The sequence below is a fragment of the Phascolarctos cinereus genome, unplaced genomic scaffold (genome assembly GCF_003287225.1).
Source record: "Phascolarctos cinereus isolate Bilbo 61053 unplaced genomic scaffold, phaCin_HiC Scaffold_4;HRSCAF=312, whole genome shotgun sequence".
NCBI lineage: Eukaryota > Metazoa > Chordata > Mammalia > Diprotodontia > Phascolarctidae > Phascolarctos > Phascolarctos cinereus.
The window spans coordinates 15993619-16009009 of NW_027555847.1; the positions used below are offsets into that span (position 1 = coordinate 15993619).

A 15391-nucleotide genomic window follows, 5' to 3' on the forward strand; every position below is an offset into this window, starting at 1 on the left:
TGGTTTGGGGAAGGCAGCCCATAAAGGGGTCCTGGGAAGCAGGGGGAGGAAGGGGCTGAACAGAAGGCAGCGGGGTGGAGATGAGGAGGAGGAAGCCTGGAGAGTGACTTGGAGTTGGGAGACCCCCTGTGCCCCCAATCGTGGTTGCCTCAGGTGGGCAGAGGGAAGAGAGCAAGGCCTCAGGAGGCAGGAGTGTTGAGAGCCAAGGAAGACCCACCCCGCCCCGAGCGCCCTTCTGCCTGCCTCTGACTGAATTGGTTCTAGGTCCATGTGTAAAATGAGGAGGCTGAGCTCGTTGCCTTCTGCAGGCCTTTCCTGCCTAGAGCCTGTCCCCTTCCCCTCAGCCCCAGCCCGTTCATCTGGAAGGACCTCCATCATCCTCCAGCTGCTCTGGCCTGGGAAAGCGTCTCCTGTCCCCCGTCCTTCCACCCGGCTCCTTCTGCTGGTGCTGTGGCGTCCTACTGCCCATTCCCCTAAATGGCCTCTTAGACCACGCCCGGGCTCCGGGGTGCTGAGCCTGGGCCTCGACGGCGTGTCCCAGTGACTTCCCCTCTTGGCTGAAGCCGAGCACTTCCTCGGGGCCTGTAGGGAAGGTCGATGGAGAACCCCAAGTCCAAGAGTCAGAACGTGTTGAATTCCTTTGAAATGCTGGTACAGGGGGAGCTGGCTAGAACCATATGCAGAACCCTGTCTGGAACAGTGGTTCAGACTGCCTGAAATCCTCACCCTTGTCAAGCTCACACACGAGTCAGACACAGCCATTAGGGGGATGCTAGAGGACACAACAAAGAAGGTGGAGTGGCCCCTGCAAGGCATCTCAGAGCCAGGGGTGGGTGCACAGTCAGATTCTCGGCTAATGAGAGGGGGCAAGGAAGGCAGTGGTGAGAAGAGGACCATGGTGGCTGCCCCGATCCATGAGCTGTGGACCCCGAAAGTGAATCATGAGTCAAAGGAAGGATGACGTTGGCTTTGTCCCCGTTTCTTAGAAAACAATGAACCAGAGCCACACTGCAGCCACTGAGGGCAGGTTGACAGAGGCCAGAGATGTTCATGTGCCCAGTGAGGAGCTGCCTCCCCGGACCCCCGTGGGCCACAGTGCTTCAGATTGGGAAGGAGGACAGAGCTCACTGGATCTGGCTGGGAAATTGTCTTAAATCATGGTTCTTTTCTTATGAGAGAATCCTGGATTTATGAGACTTAGCCCTGGCGGGAACAAGACCAAACTAGAGCATGACTGACTTCAGTTGGAAAGGTGGTGCTTTCTCACTGAGAATCTGGTGGTGTGAGAACAGGGCAGGGGGCATCTTGGAGTAGTGATGCTGGACCCTCACTTCTCTTTTTTATCTTTATAATTTAAAAAAAAGTTTTAAACTTAAATACAAAATGAGAGAAGAAAAATCATTGCCATGTACACAGCAGACCATAAGAGAGGATTCAGTGTAAAACAATACATTCCATTTCAAGAAAACCTATATAATAAAGGCTGCCAGCTTTTCTCTGCTTCCTTAGGTTTTCTTTCATCTCTGCTGTGCACTTTTTGGTTTATTTTTCCCCTCCCACTCCTCAAAGAAGGTTACAGTTAAGTGTCAACATACGTACATGTGTGTACATAGATATCTATAAACATACATGTGTATGCATATATACACTCATACACATATATGTAAGACTGTACTATGCTTATTTCCACTTGCCATCTGTATCTCTAAAGGTGGCTAGCATCTTCCTTCATAAGTCCAGTTTTTTCTGTGGTTTTCTGAATCAGCCATCTTATCATTTCCTACACCATAGCTGTATTCCAAGCCCGTCACATCCCATCTGAGAGACTCTCTGAGAGTTTTCCCCCCAATTTTCTGCATTCCCTCCACTTTTGGCTACATAGGTTTCATTTGTACAAGAAAATTTTAATTTAAAATAATCAAAATTATCCTTTTCACAGTTCAACAAAGCTCTCTTCAATGTAGTTTAAGGTCTGATACCACTGAATCTGCTTCTTTTATGTCTTTTTTTCCCCTTGTTTCCTTGAAGTTTCTGACCTTTTGTTCTTCTAAATCGACTTTGTTATTTTTTTCTAACTCAGTAAAATAATTTTTTAGTAATTTAATTGGGATGACATTGAATAAATAGATTAGTTAGATAAAATTGTAATTTTAAATTGTTAGCTTTACCTACCCATGTACAATAAATATGAGTTCAGTTTTTTAGATCTGAGTTTATTTGTATAAAAAGTATTTTATGTTTATGTTCATATAGTTCTTGTGTCTGTTTTGGCAAGTATAGTCTCAGATATTTTATACTGTCTAGGTATTTTAAATGGTCTAAAACAGTATTGAATAATGTTGTTGACACATAGTATATTTTCTGTTTTTCACTTTCGATTAAATCTATTTTAACTTTAACTTTGGGATCATGATTACTCCCCCAGCTTTTTTTTACATACGAAATTCTACTCTTGTCCTTTATTTTATCTTTGTGTGTATCTCTCATTTTTATGATGTTTCCTGAAAGCAACATATTGTTAAATTCAGAATTTTAATCTGCTGTCTGTTTGCGTTTTATGGGTAAATTTGTCCCTTTCACATTCTAAGCTACAATTACATGTGTATTTTCCTCCTTCCAATTTTTCCTTACTATCCTTCTCTCTCTGTTTATCCTGTCCCTCTCACTCCTCTGCTTTACTTCTACCTCCTCTTCCTTAACCTACTCAACCTCCCACGAGTCTCTCTCTTATTTTCTCCCTCCATTCCTCTCCTAAATCTTAATCTACACACCCTTCTCTATCCCCCCATCCCATTCTCTCACCCTCTTATTTCTTTATACATTTAGAAGACTTCTATGTTTTCATAAATGTACATGTTGTTCTCTCTTTAACCCATTCCCAATGAGAGAGGGTTCCAGCACTCCCAGCCCTCCGGCCCATCTGATTCCTCTGTATCAGTTTTTCATCTTACGCCTTCTTTCTGTGAGATAATTACTCTTTTTACCTTTTTTTTAAACTGCCTTTTAGGATCATGTCATTCTCAGCTGTACCCCAGTCTTTCTTTGGAACTGGCCAGTTACTAATGTCAATCTTAGACATATGGTTTGCATTTCCATGTATAAAAAGTAAATGGTCTGTCTTTATTGAATTCCTTGTAATTGGTCTGTGATGTTCATCTTATATTTCTCTTGGATCTTGTAGGTCAAATTTTCTATTAAGTTCTGGTCTTTTTGCCACAAAATCCTGAAAGTCTGTCAGCTTATTGAATGTCCATATTTTTTTTTTTTGGTTCAGAATTACACTTAACTTTGCTGGGTGTGATACTTTCAGCCAGAAGCCCAGTTCTTTTGCTCTTCAATATATGGTGTTCCACGACTGTGATCTTTTAGTGTTGCCATTGCTAGGTCTTGTGTAAATTCTAATCGTGGATCTGCCATATTTAAATTGCTTTTTTCTTGTTGTGTAGTATTTTCTCCTTAACCTGGGGGTTTTGGAATTTGTCTATGATATTCCTGTAGGTTTTCCTCTGAGGATCTCTTTCAGGGGGAGATTGGTGAATTTTTTTCTGTTTCTGCCTTCCCCTCTTGTTCTCATACTTCAGGACAATTTTCTTTAATTATTTCTTGTATTATTGTTATCAAGATTCCTTTTACAGTCGTAGCTTTCAGGTAGTCTAATTCTTCTTATGTTTTCTCTTGCTCTGCTCTGCTGATCAGTTTTTCTTATGAGATGTTTCACATTCTCTTCCATTTTTTCATTCTTTATATTTTGTTTTATTATTTCTTGGTCTCTTAGATTTCCCCTTGACCAATTCCAATTTTCAAGGAGTCATTTTCATCCTTAAGATTCTGGATCTCCTTTTCTAATTGCTTGACTACTTTTTCATAATCTTTTTTTCTTGTATTGTTCTTACTTTTTAAAAAAATTTCCCTCAATGTCACTTATTTGATTTTTGGAGTCTTTTTTGAGTTTTTCCTGCGAATTCTTTTTGGGCAGGTGACCATTTGACTTTACTCTTTGGAATAGGAGCGACTTTTTTTTTTGCTTTGGTATCCTTTGAAGAGGACCCCTGATCTCCTCTATTCCCATAGTAATGTTCTGTGGTTGGATTCTTTCTCCTTCATGTGCTCATTTTTGTTTGGTTTTGTTTTATTTTTAGCAGCTTGTTCTCATAATCACCTCTAGTACGGGGGCATAGGGGTGGGCCTGTGGCCTCAGGTCCTTTTTACTGTTATTTTTTGAGCTTTGTCCTGGGCCCAGCCTCTGCACTTGGAGGGGAAACCCTCCAAGCCACAGCCAGGGCCCCCCAGCACAGTGTGCTGGCAATGCTCTTGCTCCCTGAGACCCCTCCAGTGGCTGTGACCTTCAGTTCGCCCTTCTGGCTTGGAACTGAGACCAAGAGCTCAGCTGTCCTGCAGTGCCCAGTGGCATCCCCACCTCGCTGCGTCTGCACTTACCTACCGGGCGTGTGCTGGTCCCTTCTTTCCCGGGACCCCATATCTGGCGTCCCTTGTCAGCAGAGGCTCCTCAGTCTTCCCAGGCTCAGACACCCAGATCCCCACCCTGTCAGAAGATCACAACCTTGTGGCTGGGGCCATGGTTACCTCCCAACCCAGCTGCCCCAGGGCTCGCCATTTGCTGTTTTAGCTGAGCGGGCCTGGAGGTGTTTGCGCTTCACAGGGACCAAATCTCTGATAATCTCCAGCTGTCTCAGGAAGACCACTGCTCTGCCACAACCCATGTTTATTTTTGCCGCTCTCTTCACCTGAGGTGCTGTTTTGTCTTGTTTGTGGGAGAAATCTGGAGAGCTTGGAATTTTTTGACCTATTCCACCATCTTCCCAGAATCCTGGGGTCCATTAGGGAGTGGGTCCCACCAAGGCCTCCAGATGAGAAAAGGACTGAGCCATAAGGCCTGTGCCTCGTGTCCACATCTTCAGGCAGCATTGTATTGAGATGAGAACCGTCTACCTAGTGTCAGGGCAGGGATGTACTGACTGACCTGCCAGGTTCTTTCAGCCCTGGGACTCTCCTGTGGTGGTAGGAGTTCTCTGGGGTTCTCTGCTATCCTGAAAAGTTCTTCTCATTCAAACAGAGAACTGATCGAGGTGGGCTGTGACGACCCAGCGCTTGCCTTCAAAATGAAAGGCTACATCTCCAATGCCAACTACTCTGTGAAGAAGTGCATCTTACTACTCTTCATCAACCGTAAGTCAGTGCAGACGGACCAGGAATCCAGCATGGCCTCGTCTTGCGGGTTTGGAGGACTGTGTGGTGTGGTCAGCAGTGATTGGCTGACTGCATGTGTGGGAATGGGGATCCCTCCCCAAGTTAAGGGATAGACATGAGGCCTCTGCTCCCTCTCTGTCCTGTTTCCTCCCTTTTCCTAGTGCCTGCATGCTGAGATATCAGCCCCATTTTGAGAAGGGCATCAATTATCTGGAGAGGGTCTCAGAAGAGGGGCCTGGAGGTCATGCTGTAAGAGGATTGGTGGAAGGAATTATGGGTGGTTAGACAGGAGAGGAGAGGACATGGGAAACGGGAACGCCCTCTTCCCATGGTTGAAAATTGTGGTGTGAAAGAGGGGCTGATCTTGTTCCATTTGGCCCTAGGAGTAATGGGCAGAGAGGCAGCCAGCGTTAGATCTGAGGTGAGGGAACTCTTCCTAATTAGGACTACCCTAAAGTGGATTGGGCTAGCCCAGGAGGTTTTCTCCTGTCTGGTCATCTTCAGGGCATGGATGGCCACTCATCTGGGTTGTTGTAGGGGGAATTATTCAGGTACAGGGTGGCCTTGATGGTGTGGCGATTGAAAAGGTTCAAGAGACATAGCTTCTGGGTAATTTAATCATGTTATTAATCAGACTAGCATGTTACTATTAAAAGAATGGTCATTTGGCTGTCTCTCTCAGACCAGTCATGGCAGCCGGCTCGGGGCTTATGTGTTCTTTTGGAAGAGGAGTGGCAGTCAACTCTGATTGGTTAACACAGTGGGAGATGGGCTGTGTTAACATGAGGGGCTGAGAGTGACGTCATGTCACCCTTCTAGGGAGAGTCTTCTCTCTATCCCCAGACCACCCCCAGTTTGGGGTTCTGTTCAAAGAACATATGCCCCAACCAAGCCTGAGCAGTAAACCATGGCAGCCCCAGGGTGGGTCTCATCTCATCAGCAGTGTCTTTCAAGGGGCTGAACTTTTAAAATCAGGACTTTAGAAAAGGGGGGGACCTCTGGATCTCCTCAAATCATTGGTTATTAATAATCATTTCTCATTGCCCCATTTGATTCTATCGAGAGGCGTGGCCTCCTCAACGGTCATTAAGTGATATCACAAACACCTGGTCAAGGGTTTCTAACTATGGGGCTTAGGAGGGGAGGCGATGGGAGGGGGGAAAGGGCAAGATGGACAGTGGATGCTTTGACAGAATCAAAGGGGGCAGTTGCCTTAGATAAGTAGACCTTCCAGAGAAAAGGCACAAAGGGAAAAAGTTAAACAGCCAAACAAAATGGTCTATTTAAGGCTTGGAAGTCTCAGTCCTTACGGCTCTCTGGTTCTCAAGACACCATGGGATGTCGTCCTGGGGTTCAGGTGTGGTCTCAGAGTAATTCTTCTCTGGCTCAGGTCATTTGTAGAAGTTCTCATCAGCTACAAATGTCCTACGAAATTGGTCTTAACACGAATTTAAATAGACTTTGCCAGTAATCAGGTCAGATAATGAAAAGTGAGTTCAAACCTTATGTCTCTTATGAGAAAATCAAATTTGGAACCTTTTAGGACAGGGAATGTACATTTTTAGGCCAATTACATTTACATGTTTGGCCAGTTGTCATGTCAGGATATATAATATACATATATATACATAGGAAACTCAGATACAAATAGAAAATTAGAACCCAATTTCTGTAGTTGACATTACTGATTCCTCCATTAGGTGGATGAGAATCCACAGAACATTTATAAGAAGATGGACTCTAATACAAACATGAATTCATTTAAAAGTTGCCATATTAACTTCAATTGTAACAAAAGGTTCTGGGATGTGATGTATAAATACGTTGAGTAATCAGTTTTATAATAAAATATTTTCAGCTTCTAGCCATGTTAAAATGAATTACCCCTAATAAAAGTGGATGTTTCTTTAAGGCATTTACAAGACAGACAAGTCTTGTAACTAACTGTATGATATTCCTGTCCTTAATGCAGAGCTGAGACAGTTGCGATATTTACTAAGTAACAAAATCGTATCCTGGTCTCACAAATTTTTGCATCATTTGCCTGATTATCCCCATACCATTGCGAGAAATTAAAGGACCTTAACTTACAGAGGAATATATAACTAGTAACAAATATCAAGGCTAGATAGTCAGTTGTTTGGAATATAGAAAGGACTAAAATTCTAGGCCAAATAGCTCACATCTTATCACCTGCATCTTACTGTAGTAACTCAGATGTACTCCAGTAGTAGCCTGTAAGATAAAGGTTTAATATTGTGTTCATATTGATTGTCTGACATGATTATAGAAATTTGCCATAAAAGAAGAATAGAGATATAAAGGGAAATCCCCTTATCTTGCAGTCAACTCCAAGCAGAAATTATATAGATGGCCAGCTTGCATTGAGCCAGCCTCTGAGTTGGCCAGGTGGGATATTTTCCATTCTAGCGAAAAGGTCACACTGGAGAAGTAGTCAGAAGAATCCTACCTCAGTCCATGCTAAAAATCGTCCTCCCAACCTTTCCCACGAGAGCTCCACCTGCACTGCGTGCATGTAAACCCATAGGGTTGTTGGCATCCTCTGTGCATTGGCTCAGTAGGCTTTCATGATGCTCATACCTGGAGCCAGACTCAGCTTAATATCAGTTAACAGTCTCATAATCATCAGAGCCTTGGGTAGCTTCATCTTTCAAGGATCACACGTCCTAGATAACCAGTACTGACTCTGCTCTCACACTGGTAACAGTAAGATATTCATCACAGAAAGTCACAACTTATCTTGGCATATACCTAGTACTCATGCTAAGGAGATGTTTTTTCATTCCTAAACTGAATGCTGCACAAATAATTTTGCTTTAAGATGCTTAATAACAAACAACAGAAGATGGGATGCATAAATATAATCATCTCAAATTGTATACAGAAAACAGATCACATGAAGCATCATCCACAGTGAAACAGGTTCAGTTATTAACTGTGTTCAAATGGACGAAAACATAGACTACTGCTCTCAGAATTCCGTTAAACAATGGGGACATCTTTTAAGGGTGGCTTTTAAGTCCTTTGCGTGCGTTTCTACACATGTTCCAATCCCAGATTAAATAACAGATATAAGTAAAATCAGATTTCCTATTAAAGTGACACAAGATAGCTCATAAGTTACTACTCTTCACTAACATGATGGTTTATACTGAAATCCTGTTCCTTAAAACAAAAATAAAAGAGGTTCCTGACTTTAGCCTCACAAGCTTCTTCACGATTGTCTAATTACACTCATGTCATTCTGAAAGAATGAGATACTCCACAAGTTGAATCTTAGACACAGGACATGTTCAAGCACTCATATAACTCTGGCCACAGGATCACAAGAAATTCAGATCAAGATAGTGAGATCTTTCCCACTTGCAGTTTATTACAGTTATTGCCTTAGTATTAATCTAATAACTGACAGACCCAGTGTCACAATGTCAAACTTCCACTGTTTGTTTGCCCTAGAAGAGTTATAAGCAGGGACGTGGCTGTAGCAGCATCAAAGCTGCCTCATGGCCTACACCGCCATTAGTAGCCTAGCGTATGGAACCAGGCAGACAGAGTTCTTGTATTGGAAAATGAATGAAGAGGTAGACAGCCTCAGCTTTCCCAAGGTAACCACTCTGCCTCATTCCCAGGCACAGATGTTCACACGCCTTAGGTCTTAGACATTGCTTCCATCCAGCTACTGACGGACGTGTTTCTGAAAGCACCCATTTGTGGAGGGTCTAAGGACACAACCAATCTGAGGATGAAACTCAGAAAGAATATTCAGGGTCCCACAAAAGCTTTCTTCTCGAGTAGTCTCAGTCTCACTAATTGCAGTAGGTCTAAACACAGTTGTTATCAATATCATCGAATTATTGCAATAAATTACCTTACGGAACAGCTAGGTGGCTTAGTGGATAGACCACCGGCCCTGGATTCAGGAGGACCTGAGTTCAAATTCAGCCTCAGACACATAACATTTACTAGCTGTGTGACTCTGGGCAAGTCAGTTAACCCCAATTGCCTAATCAAAAAAAAAAATTACCTTACAAATAAAATTTATCAGTGATAAAAATCACACAAAAGTCTTTTACAAAAGATTTTTTTCTTAAATATTCCTTCCTAAAATTATTTCCCTTTCTTAAAAACAGCTTAAAATTTATCCTGATGTTAAAAGGATAATCACTAAACTTGTGTGAAGTAAATTAGTTGGAAACCTCTAAAATGACAGCTCTCTCTCTCTATTCAACCTTAAAGCAAAAATGAATCTTCAGAACTGGAATTTATCAAGACTGAATTAGTGTAAAATGTCTTTGAGTAACATAAATAAATCCCAAAAGTACTATAACAAAATGAATTCCTAATTACCACTGATTATACCATCTTCCTCTAGTCAAAAACTGTTTAAAATGGGGAGGAGATTTGGTTTTTCTAAGCCCCCAAAAATACCCAATTAAACTAGCTTTTATCACAATAACAAAGTTTACTGTGCTTTTCAAATTTTATTCAATATCTTTTTCTTTCCTTTGTCTTTAACCCTGTCATTAGAAATCAAGAAAAATAATTCCATTCTGAAATCCTGCCTAGATAATGAATATGTGATAGTTCACTTAAATCCCTAGAAAAACAAGACAGGGCAATTGCTGTAAATTTCCAAATGAGTGTGTGTGCGTGTGTGTGTGTGTGTGCGCATGTGCGTGCACGCGTGTGTGCATGTATATCTATATCCTTACATGCAGCAGGCTTGAAAATTGCACCCTCACTCTGTGCATGGATTCCCATTTACTCAGTAGGAATTCCATAACACAGAAAACTCGTGCACAGATTTGATAAGAATTTATGATTAAATGGTTCTGAGAATCCTTCTAGGTTTACAAAGGAGATTTTACAAAGACTTTTCTTTGTACAATTACCAGTTTTCCTTTTAAAATACCTATGTAAATACTTGGTAGGTTTTAACATTATGACAGTAACTCCAAATAACCCAGTTAACAATCTCATAATTTCCATAAGTGATACAGATAATTTTAGGTGAAACTTCCTGTTAATGTAGGCGACACCCGAAGTTTGAGTTCTGAACTTATTGTCCTTCAGAACATTGCGGCCCGTTGTCAGCAGGGCTGATAGAATGGCCTGACAGCTTCCTGACCCATTCATTCTTTTTTTTTTAAATAATAGTACAGTTCTAAATCTAGCAGCATCTAGATCATAAGAGAAATTGCTGATAGTTCAGAAATTATACAGTATAAGAAAATGTAGAAACATAACAATGCCCGAAACAATATCATACATTTGGAACTTTGGAACAAAACCCGTTACCAGTCAGGTGACCTCAGTTCAGGTGAATGCACAGCGATTCATTCATCTCATCAACCTTGGTATTATATACTGGTCACATCCAAAAACCCATATCAAGTATGAAGCAATCACATCTAATTAAAAAGATAATGAAAACAGTTAACATTCGTATAGTGTTTGCCATATGCTAAGCGCTTCTAAGCACTTTATAATTATGTGGTCTGCACAACCACCCTGGAGGTGGGTGCTTTTATTATCCCTTACAGAACGGTAAACTGAGGTAACAGGACTTTCTTGGGGCCGTGCAGCTAATAATTTTTTTTCCTTTTTTTAAGTTTTTTTAAAAATTTTATTAATTTATTTTGATTTGTCAACAATCACTTCCATATGCTTTTGAGTTGGAAATTTTTCTCCCCCTTCCTCCCCCCCACCCTCCCCAAGACGGTGCACAATCTGATATAGACTATACATTTACATACCCATTAAACTAATAAATTTCTTAATGCCAAATAACAAAATACCTTTTCGTGGTAGGCTGTGATTTGTCATAATAATCCTGAGAGGAGAGCACACTCAGACCCCATTCTTACTTCCTTTAGGACAGATTTTAGCATGAATCAAATCAAATTCATATTTATAATCACTAATGGTAACACTTTAATTTCTAAGGCCCAATACTCTTAGCACTTTAAAAGAAAAAAGATTATTATCCCTAAATTCATATATTTCCTTTTTTTTTTTTAAAGGACACATAGTAACAATTCCCAACTCCCTATAACCTTTTCCTCTTTTTCCTCTACTTCCTTAAAGCCTTCAAGAGCTGGGATACTCTGCTTCCTTTTCTTTTGAGACTTATCAAATAAAGAGCTGCCCTAAGCATCCCAGCTCCCCGCTTCCATCATCCTGGGAATTTCAAGCTGCATATACTAGCAGATACATGTAAAATTTTACAGACAGTTTGGAATCACCTGTTATCATCAGGTCAGCTCAGAATGTGCTAGGCTAAAACACAGCTTCTGCTTTTGGTACAGGCAAAGCGACGTAAGGAATTTGGTTTAATGCTGGCATGGTGGCCGTTACCTCCAGGCAGAAACCTTCGGGAGTTTTCACAGAAGAAGTTAAATAGTTGGATTAATTAAATGCTAATTAAATAATTGAACGATACAAGGAAACATTAAAGTTTTTATGTGATAATCACAAATCACAGTAACCACTATCTTTACCAGTATTTATGTGGTATTAGATTTAATAAGGACTTCCTACCGATTTATCCTGAAAGGTGGGTGGACATGATTAACTAGATGATTATCTAATGCTCTGACACTGTTGCTGGCTAAAGACAAGCTTCTATCTCTGGTTCAAGACTGGCTTCTAAAAATCTTTTCTTTTACAATTTCTAGTTCTTAATTGAAGTCAAATCACTGTACTAAGCATGGGGCTAGATGCTGAAATCTTAAAGTACTGACACCCTAACTCAGTTGCTAATCTGCTACTGATTTTTTTTTTTTGCAATCAGTCTTTTAACAAATCTTTTAATCCAAAAGACTTAAAGAAGAATTCACATTTCTAACAGTATTTTAATACAATAAATTATCAAATTAATGTTAGGTATTATCTTTATTCACATTACAAATCATATAACTGTGTGGCTTAAAACCACACAGCTAACGGGTTTTCTGATATAGTATAATAATAATAACAATAACAATAACAATGCATATCTGGATCTATTTTCCAAACAGTATCATAAAGAATCTTAGTTTATAATTTCAGTGATTTAGTATTATATTTTACATGAGGGCTATTTATTCCAATCATTTCATATTGTGGGATTCACTATTTCCAGCTAATCCACTGCAAAAGATTTAAAAAGTGGTAGTATAGAACAGATTTTAATTATAATAATTCAGTCACACTGAGGAACAAATTTTTATCAGATTCCTCCTTCTACTCCCACTCTCTCATAACAGAAACTGCCGAGTGGAACAAGAGGAAATTAGAACATGTGGTGACTCCTAAAATATTACTTACAGAAAGCTTGCCTGCCTGCCTGCCTGCCAGAAACGCTTCTCTAAATTTCAAATCAAAAGTCACCCTCACGCTCCTTTTTGTCCTGCTGCTCTCCACCTTTTAGAATCTGGGGAAAGTTAACACTGAATAACTTACAAATCAGGAGAGCTGTATTTCTCTCACAATTGTCATCAGCATTACTTATCAAAACAGCTTTTGCCATGTTAATTTTATGCTTTTTAAACAAATTACTGAAATCCTAAAGTGATTGCATTTAAGGCCATGATATAAAAGCCTTGATCAAAGTGTCTTAAAAGACAGAAAACTTAGTTTGCATTTTTAGACTCGTTGCCCTGATGTCAGATAGATTGGAGGGGAGACAGTTCTCTAGATTTAATTTAAACATAATCCAGGTGGCTTTAAGTGGCCCATCAGTTAGCCTTGCTTGAGAGAGTGGTCTTGCCCCTAAGAATCAGCCCTGGCGGCTGCAGCCAAGCTGCTTGCCCGAAGCTGCAGTTAAAGTCCCACCAAAGGAAAAATAAACTTGGCGTTTTTACTTGGGGAGAACCCTGCTCTGATTCCACCTGCCAAACTGTAAACTCACACAGAGAGAATATATATACATTGGAGTTGAGGTGAAAACCTCCTTGCTTGGGAGACTTCCTGCCCTGCATTTGTGCTTACCTGCCTGCCTCCTGCTTCTGTCCGCCACCCCCACCCAGGGACATATCCACTCCTAGCTCCTTGGCTGCCCCTCTGCCAGAGGGTTCCTCCCTCTGGGGCAGAATTTTAACCTGATTTGCTCCCCAAGATAGCGTAGTGCTTTTTAAGAGTTGGTAGGTACTCTCATATCTTGCCTGTTTCATCTTAATGAAATCTCAGGCCACACCTACTTATTGACTCTTTAAAATTAATAAGAGGACTAGAATGGCCAGGCTTCCAATCCCATAGCGGATCTTCAAATTCCTCAGGCGGCTCCCCACATCTCGGCTCACACCTCAAAACTGAGTTAAAGAATAGGACTTCTTTTCAAAGCTGTCTTTGGCAGAAGCTTTCATTTTCGGGTACTCTATCCCAGTAAGGCTGTTCAAGAGGACCCTGAGTGGATGAGAACGAAAATTAGAGGCTGAAGGGTTAAAAACAGCTAGAGAGAGATACAAAATGCATGAGGTTACCCAGATAAAATTCATTTACTGGCAAAAGGGAGAGCCACGTCGCAGCCAGAGTCCTAACAAAAATCCTTCCTCGTGGAGAACTCTCCACAAGGACCCAGGAGGGGGAAGTTTTTTGTTAAGAATCTGGAGTACACGGCTCTCATCCCTTCATGGTGAGCCGTAACTGATGATTAAAAAGGACAGTTTCCAGGTAATTTGAACATTTTATTAATAAGGCCAGCACCTTATTAATAAAAGAGTGGTTATTTGTCTAGATCAAAGACAATCATGGCAGCAGGCCCAGGGCTTATGTGTTATTTTGGAAGAGGAGTAACAGTCAACTCTGATTGGTTAACACAATGGGAAGTGAGGGGCTGAGAGGGAGCTCGCGTCACTCTTGGAGGAAGAGTCTTTTCTCTGTCCCCACAACACCCCCAGCCTTGGGCTGGCTAGACAAAAGGATATGTCTCCACCCAAGCTTAACTGAATGGAATTCACCTGAGACCAGGGAGTCTTTGTAGGGTTGGGTTGGTTGGGAAGTTTAGCTCCACCTTCGGAGACTGAGGCCCTGAAAACAGAAAAGAAAAGGGGAGCTCTGAGTCTCCCCAAATCCTTAGTTATTAATAAGCCCTTCTCTCACCTCCCTTGGCAGAGATGGTCATGGACATAAAGGTGGGAACACTGCCTGTGCTGTCAGATTGGTGGCACGTGGCTGAGCTGCTTTTAAGAAAACGTTGCATTTTACTCTTTGCTACAAACACAGGCTTTTGGGGGGGGGGGTGAGGAATGTTTTCAGAGAAAAGCAAATTATTATTATTGTTATTTTTAAAAGAGGCCACGGTTAGCCCTTTTGGATCATGGGTTCTCCGTGTGTGGAGCTGGATGGGACCTTAGAAGTCATTGTGTCCAGGCTCAGAGGGCCCGGGTGATGTGCTCCACATGCTTCAGGTGTGGAGGCAGAGAAGCAGGGTTGGAACCCAAACCTTCTGCCTCCCAGTCCACAGCCCTGAGTGCCTCTGCCTTGGGGAAGGAGGACCCAATGTGGAAAAGGAGGGGAGGCTGTGGTAGAGTGGTGGCCAAGGGCAGGCATGTGGCCATGGCAGATGGTCACTGGCAGCAATGGGATGGGAAGTAGACCGTTCTTTGGGGGTGGCCTGTGGGCCAGAGGTAACCTGTTGGGCCCAGCTGACCGTTCTGGGAGGCTGGGGCTGTGCCAGAAAGGGGCAGCATTAATGGAGCGAGGCCTCCAGGGCCACGGGCCTAAGCAGAGGGGGCTAGCTGGCGTCGGACTCCATGGTCCAGCATAAGCCAGACAGGCCCATGTCCTGTTTTCCAGACCGGCTAGTTGATTCTGCCGCCTTGAAGAAGGCCGTGGAGAGCGTGTACGCAGCCTACCTGCCCAAGAACACACACCCGTTCCTTTACCTGAGGTAAGCAGAGCCTCTCCCGTGTCCGCCTGTCCATTCCTTCTGCTGATCAGCTCTCAGAGGCGGGGGGCCCAGGCCAACCTGACTGGGAAACCCCCCTCCCTGGTCCAGTGTCTTGGGGCAGCCACTCATAATCCCGCTGGGTGGGACGGTCGGTGTCCTCATGAGGGCTGACAGCCGCCCTGCGCTTGTGACTTTCCATTGACTTCCTCAAGGGGGATGCTGTCCTTAGCACGCTCCACATCAGCCTCTGTCCTGCAGTGGTGGGGCTCTTACAATGACGTCTCGCCTTTC

The 15391-nt window shown here is 42.4% G+C and overlaps 1 protein-coding gene across 1 annotated transcript in view; it reads left to right on the forward strand.

Annotated features, from left to right (window-relative positions):
- Positions 1-15391, forward strand: part of MLH1 (mutL homolog 1) — a 50676-nt gene that overhangs the window by 21921 nt on the left and 13364 nt on the right. The window contains exons 9-10 of the mRNA XM_020979549.2: positions 5075-5187; positions 15007-15100. Of these exons, the coding sequence (XP_020835208.1) occupies positions 5075-5187; positions 15007-15100 (207 nt within the window). The remainder of the gene's footprint in view (positions 1-5074; positions 5188-15006; positions 15101-15391) is intronic.